This window comes from Opisthorchis viverrini (assembly GCF_000715545.1).
Source record: "Opisthorchis viverrini unplaced genomic scaffold opera_v5_33, whole genome shotgun sequence".
In the NCBI taxonomy this organism is placed as follows: Eukaryota; Metazoa; Platyhelminthes; class Trematoda; order Opisthorchiida; family Opisthorchiidae; genus Opisthorchis; species Opisthorchis viverrini.
The window spans coordinates 1,028,699-1,039,059 of record NW_008751689.1 but is presented as its reverse complement, the minus strand read 5'-3'; the positions used below and the strand labels follow the sequence as shown (position 1 = coordinate 1,039,059).

At 44.3% G+C, this 10,361-nt stretch overlaps 1 protein-coding gene across 1 annotated transcript; it reads right to left on the bottom strand.

Annotated features, from left to right (window-relative positions):
• Nucleotides 1-292: 292 nt before the first annotated feature.
• On the bottom strand, nucleotides 293-10,075 carry T265_02622 (hypothetical protein; the record flags this gene model as incomplete). The annotated part of the gene is made up of 7 exons (XM_009166920.1): nucleotides 293-393; nucleotides 541-626; nucleotides 3,861-4,009; nucleotides 4,980-5,273; nucleotides 5,469-5,644; nucleotides 8,594-8,746; nucleotides 9,808-10,075. 6 exons carry the CDS (start codon nucleotides 10,073-10,075, stop codon nucleotides 560-562), a joined length of 1,107 nt encoding a protein of 368 aa, XP_009165184.1.
• Between the last annotated feature and the right edge of the window lie 286 nt (nucleotides 10,076-10,361).

The following is a 10,361-nucleotide window of genomic DNA, read 5'->3' as shown; positions in this document are numbered from 1 at the left end:
AGACTAAAAGAAGGGACATTCCAATTGGATATTAGTTCATAGTCAATGTGAACACCATTGTCCTCATCTAGTGTTGCAGTTCAAACTACTAGCCAGGAGGTTGCCAGTTCGAAACTCTCTGGAGTTCCATGAGATGCGCACTGCTGATAATTAGCAGTAAGGATGAAACAACTGTACACTGCTTTTCAGCCTTTCAGTACAGACTGGCTCCACTTACAGGACGAAATCTCAATTGAAAACGACCAGATCTCCACACACTACCATTAAAAATAAGAAAACTGGTTGGAACACCAACAGGAAGAATCTATTCGATAACCACATGATCAAAGTAGAAAAGAATCAGTAGAGAACGGGGAGGAGAAAATAGGAGCGAACGCCGATTAGCAGCTGAACCTGAAACCCAAACAAAAACAGTCGGTTATCAAGTGCGAGATAAATACAAGACCCAAATGTAATCAGTAGTCTGCAAGTCAAATTAGCCCAAGCTGCCTCAACACAAGTTTGCAAGGAGCAGAATGCAGAATGTCAGTACATACTCACTTGGCATGACAAAAATGCATCAGGCATCATTGTAAGGGCGCAGGCCATAACCGTTCTCCAGTATTTGGACTGTGGAATTGAACGCGCTGTGTACAGAAACGGAAAGCAATCAATGCAGGACTAAGGGTTCACACTGCGAACCATTTATGTACGATTATTTCGAGATAATCCAATGACAAATTGAACCAAATGAGCTGGGTTACAGAACAACAATCTGGTCAGCCTGTCTACAGCGGTAACAGCAAATGATGAATACGTCAAGTAAGGTTCATCCTGCTCAGTAGCAGTCAACTGCAGTTGCCATACAACGAAGCACCAGTGCATCATTATACCTACAATCAAATAATGATAGTGATACGTGAAACACAACTGGTGCAAGCGAACAAGATGAACACAGATGTCCAACTATCGGGAGAGTTTCTAGGGTTCCATTCAGTAAGTAGACGCCAAACAGGTCAAAAACAGTGGTGAGGAATCAGTGTTACAGCCACGTAGGATCTGCACACAATATATCTAGCAACAAAGAAGAGCCTTCAAAATATGGATACAGTGTCTAAATTCCTGGATGTTGCTGCTTTTAGGCTGATGAACAAATATGCAAAGCGATTCCAGTGTTGATCTGTATTGATCAGGCAGACTAAAACTGAACACACTGTTGATGTCGATCAAAACACCTCCAGGAGTGGTCTCAACATCAGATTGTATTTATCCATTCACCTGCAGTTACGGTGATGATCATACTGAGAGAACTGGGAGGCACCCTTGAAGGCGCGAGCAAAGAGACATGTGCCTGAATATGTCTTATGCACGATGGGCATGACAGACCGGATCGAGGTTCTTGTAGCGGATCGCAATCCACCTTCCCGATCGTCAGACACTTCAATCTGGCCATGTGATACTGATGACATATCCCCCATTTAAATGATCACAAATCGTCGGTCTCGAACATAGAAATTTCGTGAAGCAATAATAATACTCAGAATCCGAGTGTTTGTTCGAAGGACCTGAGTTCAACGTTGCGCCTGATCCTGTGCTGATTCTTAGACCCATACAGAAATATCAAATATCGACATCTCAAAATAAGACTCCATTGGTGATTTTATACCCTTAGCCTGTGTTCTGGTATGACAGTAAGCAAAGTAATCAATAAGCTGGAGACCCATCTTTACCAAGCAAAGGTGAGAACACGATCCTGAACACGCGTGCCATATGAATGTTAGCCCAAGGTGCACATTGACATCCAGTCCAGCACGAATAGTTTACTTTCTGATGCCAGTTTAGATTTAGGAACCAGAATGAATGCTTGCCTAGACCGACAGAGCCAGTCTGAACAAATCTGATGCCACCAGCAAAAAAAGACGGTTGGAGTAACAAGCGCGACATCCAAACATAAAAACGTAGAGGAACTACTTTTGCTGGTGTCTGCACTGACCTAGGGAGTGATGGCAGATAGATGGGCAGCAACAGAGAGAAGGACGAGGAACTCTATCAACTATATTGCTAGACGACATTCAAACGATCACTCTCTCAATGCAACCGCCCCATTTTTCCCGAACTCATGGAAATCATGCTGCATCCGGGATGCAAGGCACACACAATGGAGGTAGTGCTGTAGTTTTTTGAAGTCTATCGAGGATAGCACACAAGACAGAAGTTTTCCGAATCGCGGCATTCAGCTGCTCTACACACTGTTTTACCTGCTCGCGTTCGCTAAGGGAGATACAAGCTCTCAGGCTCGTTTAGCTGTAGTACCCTCTCAGTGCCTAGCCGCCATGCCACTAAAAGGAATACTGTCAGGTTGCCCAAGTCTAGACAGGGGGAGTCGAGAGGCAGAGGTCAGGTTCGAACCACGAACCTTCCGGTTAGTAAATTCGCGGTCTAACCACTGAGCCACCTCGTTCTCAGGTTGATCGGAGAGATGATTTCATCCCCATGAGAGACAGCAATATTAATCTTGACACATACTTCACTGTCGCACAACCAAAAAGTCTGTTAGATTATATTCACATCCCCAAAGGGAAGAGGCTGGATAGATGAGGGACCTGATGCTGGCCTACCATGATGGCACCAATGAAGGAGGGAATAGGATGTAATTCGTAGTCAGAACCTAAGACATCCTCAAGGACGTAAACTGGTCGGATTAGTGGAATAAACGATGCGGATCGGAAGGAAGTCATAAGTGTACACTAATCTGTATAAGGCTGCACGTTCCCAAACACTCGACAAGCAACCCTCAGCCAATTTCTATTTGTTCCCAGGATTACTGGTGGAATCCCAGCCTACACATTCGAATTAAATATGGGAAAGGTTATTGGTTTGAGTGATTCTAGAAAGAGACGCCAATAGGCCTCTCTGCTGTAACTTCTGAGATGTACACACTTGTTCCGGCACAACATGTAACTGTAAATCCAGACCTATTCTCCAAATTTCTGTCCTGTGAGAATAAGGTCTCGGTTCTGAGTCAACCTGGAGGATTCTTTGGAAACGGGTACTCCCAAGTTCCTGGAACGAGGCGATTAAGGAGTGGCTTCTTGTGAAAGAACCACCAGGCCTCGTTAACACCAAGATGAGGTGACACGGTCCTATCTACAGAGCGTCAGAGCGAGTTCCACAGAGTTCTTTGGACAGGCCTCATTTACAGGAAATATTCAGAGAAGTTTAGTGAAAAATCTGACAACAAACAAAGTTGGAAAGATTTAGTTCTATCCAATACTCGGGGCATTGAAACAATCCATTATAAGGCAATCATGCATTCGACCCCATCGTTCCATTCCATTAAGGATACAAGCTTGTGGAGGGCTTGGGCTGCGGACAACGATCCACCCCCCTCCTTCTTCTGAAGCAGGATGAAGGAAGTTTGAAGTTTTGAACTGCGGTAATGTCTATAATAATCGTCTCTGCTCGATATGCCCCAGCCAAAGCCAAAAGATGAGGAAGTGAACTTTGGAATCACGTGTCCAGTGCTTCGTTTCTCGGCTTAAATTTGCCAGCGAATGATGCGTAGCGGAACAGAGGTGAAGCGGCGTTGCAGAGTTCACTTACGCCAATTTTTCATGAACCCCCGTGATCAAGCTGCACGGAACAAACTCATGTAAAAATTAGCTGACTGAATAAGTCAGTGTAACCGTACTATGTGCGAAACTCCAAGGATACGAGACTAAGGTTTTGTTACCCTGACATGGGATTGGAAAAAGTCCACACCAGGAAATGATGAGAAACCCGTTGGAATTGATCAATGCATCTGGAGAAGGGAGCTACAGATAAAGAACAAAGGTAGGTAAGTTGAAAGTTTGTTAGGCTGCTGAAGTGAGTATGATTACCTGCCTGGTCGAACGATATGATAAAGACCTTTCGATGCACTGGACAGATCAACGATAGTAGACCCAGAACGAGCCGATTCTTTTGCACAAGTGCTGATGGGACCTCCGTCAACGATGAGGTCTAGTTCCGGCCAAATTGTTGAAAACTCCTTGGTGCGTAGCAAGAGTGGAGGCAAAAAAAGCATTACGAGTGGTAATTGACTGCAAACAGAACTCTGATTTTCACATCCTTCATGAAATGATGGACCAATGAGTCACACTACTGACGCCTTCTTCTATGCAACATAGAGTCGGGAAATAAGCTGACTGACAATTCAAGACAGGGGAATGCTATGAAAAATAATTGGTTGCTAAGATTTTAAAAGAGTCAACCTTAATTTCTTATGACAACATAACATCTTGTTAGGACAGTCAGTGACACTACTCAATGGTGGCGTTTGAGAGTTTTACAGAGGACAGCACTGACTCAGGACCATCATAGCTTTTCAGCTACTTTTACCCATAGTAGTACCTTCGCAAGATGATGCTTAATCAGGCACTGAATCTTCAGGGAAAAATCGTCGAGTGAGAACAGAAAGGATGGGACATATCCCGGTATTCCAATCTGTCTATTAACTGACCTATCTGTGACAACTGGACTACAACATCCATAATGTGACGGGAACTGGCAAGTTCAAACACCCGGATAACCATGGATAGTCAGACTGCTCGACATCTCCAGATTTTTGAGCTGTAGAAGGTCAGACAACCCAAACAGTAATTGGCACAATTCCAAGCTGCTAAGGTTCAGAAGCGGATGATTAATCAATCCGGTTGAGAGGCCTTCACAAAAGGTAGCGACAAGAGACACCAGAACTGTAATGCACCCCACGTAGTCTGTACACCATCCAGGAAGGAGCTTGCCGGTGCTCAATTAAAAGGTTGGGAGACTAATTGGAATGGTCCTACCTTCGCTGCGGTTGGCACAAACTAAATGTGTTCAAGCACGCCCTGTACTTTCTTAGGCCTTCGTCATTTCCACTGCAGATCAGAAGCCAATGGACTGCCTTATGTTAAGCTTTATCCGTGTCTTGTGGGCAAGGATAAATGGAGTTCTGAGGGAAAAAGTGTTCAGCTTACCTCAATTCTCAAAGCGGACGCATTGCCACTTAGGTTGGCCGAAGTGAGGACCAAAGGATGACCAACGGAACGGAATCCGTTGGTTTCCAATCGTCCCATGGTGGCACATAGATCCCGTACAAAGCCATGATCTGTAACTCGTACACCAACGAGGTGGGCATCGGGATTGAGGTGTGCATTTAGAGGATCGCATGAATGTTTCGGGAGTAGCAAAGTCACCGGACCGGGAAGGAGTGAGTTAAGAAGTCCTTGTGGCAAACCAGTCGTATCACACCAGTACGGTATAGAATCAACCTAAAAAAACAAGTCAGTTAGAGAGCATTCTATGATCACGACGGCGACATTACCCACGTATATTGTGCAGTAAGGAAGACAGTCACAGGAAATAGGAAGGTAGGCACTTTTTCACCACTGGATTGCAGTAGTTTATGAGCATGTAAGTGATTGTGTGCAAGAGCAACTCTTGCTAAGAAATACAAAGCAACACACCTCGTCCAGACAGATCGCCATCGGTTTATTCATTGGGCGACCTTTGAGCTGGTGGATCCGTTTTATAGCTTGCTCACAATGTACGGAACAAGAAACACCGTAGATGGTGTCTGTTGGCACGGCGACCACTGCACCGGATCGGAGAAGCTGGACAATTTGTGGGAGCTGAGCGGCAGCTTGGATGACGCAAAAAAGAAAACAATTTACATAATACTTCCCCACAAGAAAACAGACCGAAAAGGACTGGCTAATGCGCAATAGCCCCAGAGACTAGTGATTGTAGTGACGATGCAGTACGTCGGTTAGTTAGTCGAAAGCATCAGTAAGACAGCGCTATCTTGCCTAGCCTATTAGTGGTGTAAAAGTCTGAGTGAAATGAAGCCATGAGTACAAGTGCACATAACTCATGAGAATTAGGCCTGAAAAGTGAAAAAAACACTATCGGTAGGAACAGAGCATCTAAAGCCTTGATCCCCATTAATACACTGGCTAGCAGTGGAAAGCCGTAATCGGCGAAACGACAGCATTTGTTTTGGATAGGCGGGTGTAGTGAAATCAGAGGGCTTAAGGACAGTGCAGCGGGAAAAGCACGGGGACAGTTCCAAATACTTCGAAAAAGAGGATCCCAGGAGACCGTCTATTGGTAAGGTTACCAAATTTAATATTGGAAAATCTAATATACCAATAACAAAAACCAGCGCCTAAATCTCTGGGTAGGACACGCAGCAATCGGTAACCGGCTCCTGCCTATCTTTTATTCGACCCGCTCATCACGCCCCACCAGGTCAAAAGGGATTAAAGACGGTGTTTGATCCTAACCAGACAGTTTGAACTCACTTGGGGAAAAGAACGTGTTCCAGACAAGAAGAGTTAAGGCTGTTTTCTATTTCCAAGTACTCTTTACTTGGACACTCTCCCTTATGGTTTACGACAGTTAATAACAGGTATATAACACTGGAGTGTGGCTATCAATCGCGAGGGTACTGACGCTTTCTGTGGTTAAGGGAGTAACCAGTTCGGTGATAAACCAACATCAGGATTATGACAATCGTCAAATTTATAAGAAATATGCGAAAAAGAGACCAGTACTGGATAAATGTTGTGAGACAGGACCATTAACGCAGCTAAAACTCAGTATTGTGTCGCTGAACATTACCATCCAGAGTGGCTCATCACACTGGAATCAGGAACGGATGACACCTGAATGTATAGGAAAACCGACTTCTGTGCGGTTTACTCATTGCTGCTGTTTTGCGCGGAAAAGATACTTTGAAATAAGTGAACATGATCATACTGCGAAATAGTATGTTAGCTAGCCAAACGCAAAAGTTTTCTGTGGACAGTAGGCTTTCTATGGAGTCTCACTGATAGGGCGGGCAAAGCAAGTTACCAGAAGTGTATCACTAGGGTCTGTTAAGCAACAGCTCATAGAAATTAAACGATATTGTGGGAGACCAGATAAACCCTGACGAAGCATGGCCGTTCACTAATCCAGTCACCTTATCGATACACACCAGCAAAACTTAAGTTTGCTTAAGTTCGGATTTCGGGAAGGCATGAGATTCTTAATCATGTTGGATATAATTCCTTATGTTTGGGATTCTATTTACCTTAGCAACACCCAGTGGTTTGTCCAGCCATCCTTCGCATCTTCCATGCAACCAGTCTCACACGCCGCCCACACATGTGAGGCCACATAAGATCTGAGTGTTCCCCATTATACAAATCTTGATTCGAGACGAGTTTTATCAGAAAAAGGTCTTGAAGAACAGTCCAACTTAGAGTAGTTATCGGTTGTCAAATAAGTGCCTAAGAGCTTCAACAGGAGAAACTGGTGGATGAAAGTCAAGGAAATCAGCCAAGGCCATCGATGATGGAACTTGGGTCCAGCCTAGTGTGTCTAATTAATGGCCAGACAAGTAAGCTCTCACACTAATCGACCGATAGTGCATCAGTGATCATCATCATCATCATCATCATCATTATCATTATCATCGACAACATGACATCAGTGTTCAACACCGATGCTTCAATGCATCAGCGATAGTCTCTTTTGAAATACACATCACTCTCCGATTGATTGCAAAAGCATGAAGCTGATCGAAAGTGATTGTCTTAGAGGCGTTTAAGAAACGATCGGTGGATAGCAGCAGGTAGGACGAAACGAACTTGCGTACCGCAGTTTGGAGACCCCTGAGTTACAAGTGTACTGGCATGTCAGCGACATGTGCTATGCGTATTCTTGTGACATGCACTTTTACAACGGTGTGAGGCAAGCACCACAGTTATTGCATCTTCGACAGTACGCCATGGTTGAACTAAACATGCAATATGTTCAATGGCTGTCTTGAAAGTCGGGTGGTACAATCACGTATAATCGTATAGGGTTAGACCAGATGTACAACTAGTTTCGAGGCGTTTTGTGAATTTGCTTCGTATAAAGAGTCCTCCGTCGGACGTAGCGCATCGTTTGAGGCATCTAGCAAACCATTCACATGGCCCAAAAACACGATCGTATTCGTTTGTCTCAGTGAGATCAATCAGGTTCATCCAATATGCGCTAGTGAAGTGACGGTGACAAATCCGCATCACTTACTAGAGATCCAGGGTTTGAATCCCAGTGCATTGCTAATGAGCTTTAGTAAGACCACAATACGATGACAGTACATCTCCGCTGGTGTAGAACAACCAATGAGATATATATGGATATAAAGGTCATATGTTGAAGTGTCTATAAACTAACTACCTCTGTTGGAAACCATCAGAATCTGATGTCTTGACTTAAAGTTGATACTGAAACCTTTTAATGTAGCACCCCAGTATAAACACAGAGGGTGTCTAGTTTCTCAAGGGAATATGCATAAAAGATCGTGACCAACAAACGCCGTCATGGACTTTCCATGGGGGTGTCCTCTCTTCAGAGAGCAATATGAGAAAGGTATTATTTCAGACAAACTATTGGACAGTGATTTTTCGGGAGTTACCTACGTGGGAAAAATGCGCGAAATCCTCAAAAAACTTTAACTTTAGTACACGGATATCAGTGCAAATTTATTACCTAGGTTTCGGTAGCCCATCTAAGACGACATGGATTAAGGCAGTAGCAAAAAGGGGGAAAAACCCACCTTCGGAAAGAGAAATTATTTTATCTGTCATGGTTGACGAAATGTAGTTATGCTGCCGAGCACAGAAAATCCTTGGAATTTTGGAGAGCGACAACCAATGTGGGTTCATCAGCTCATTTCTAGGAGAACGTCTAATTTCCAGAATAAAATGGCCTGTAAAGAGAGAATCGGGTGTGCGAATTAATTACGTACAAATACGAGGACCAAATTACGACCACTTAGATGGCACATTCTAGCCAAGATCCTTTTTAATTGTTGTTGCCCAACATGAGCGAAGGTGTATATGGACTTTTGAAAGGTAAACTGCGTGGACGGAGGCTAAACTACAAATGAGAAGAACACGAAAAAAGCGCATCGCCCACAGGTTGGACCCAATGTCGGGCGTGTCAATGCCTAAATGTCAACTGCCAAGTTAACATTGCACTGGGAATGAAGACAACAGAACAGTTTATACTGTAAGAGATGATAATCGCCGTCCTAATTCAGTGGAGTATATGTGTACACTTTTAGGATGAACTGGATTTCTTTGAAAGACAACCAAGGTGAAAAAGCCACATGCAAACTTTTTTCCTTTACGATGTCTGCCACGCACAGGAAAACGAATCGGCTTCGGTGATGAGGTTTCGCAAGTAAAAGGTATAGGTCAGACAGTCGCGTATCTGCTTCTCAACTTCTGCCTGGCTTGAGTAGCCTAGCAATATCTCGACCCTCACGATTACTTCGGGTAGCATCCCAGATAGGAATTGGAAGTGCGTCACACATGAACGACTAACATGTTAATGTCCTCTGCGATGATAATAAGAAGGCAGTAGAGTGTTTCCTCTTATTATTTATGAAAACGGCGATGCTGTCTTCTTCTGAGGGAGCATGGGCTAGAAAACTAGAAAACTCACACTACCTCAACCAAACTTCCCTCTTCAGCCTGGGCACTGGAAAGTACCGTTCGCCCTAACGGCCTTTTACTCACCAATCTCTCCGCACATTTCCCTTATTCAGGTCTTTCTGATTCATTTAAGTGTCAACCGCCTGATAATTGTTCCGCATCTAAACATGTAAAAACTAAGTATCAAATTCAAGGGATTTATTTTGCATTCCTGTTTTCAGCGTCTGTACGCTGCGTCAAATCAGTCGACAGAGATATCTTTCCCACACCTTGTTTCCTCTTTGGATTGATGTTCTATCTCCAAAACATGCATGCAATACCCCGGTTATACCACTCGGGAAGAACCCTTTAATCTTCAGGTCTATAGTGGTCCTGATGAGCTGGCTCCTCGCATCTACGGAGCGGAAATCATGCTTAACCTCAGAACTGGCCCAGTAGTAATAATCAGATAATCGTTCAGCTGTAACATACTTTCGGTGCCTAGCTGCCATGCAACCCGAATGACTATATTGGAAGCACGACGGCTCGGATACTGCCAGGTTGCCCAAGCCTAGACAGGGGAAGTCGAGAGGCTGAGGTCGGGTTGGAACCACGGACATTCCGGTCAGTTAATTTACGCTCTAACCACTGAGCTATCTTAACTGGCCCAATTAAGATCAATAAATATTGACATGGTAAACTAATTGTTTGTGCGGTTCGACAGAAGACGGCCCTGAGTCCTCTATCGAGATTCGTCACGGTTGCTCCGGTCGGCAAGAAGCATCGACAGAGTGAGTCACTCGTGGTCAGATGCCTAAGTGTTCAACCACTGCCCGGAAGTTCGCGGGTTTGAGACTATCTGAGTTCCGTTCAAGGGAGACTGCACCTTAGAGTGGTGATTTATGT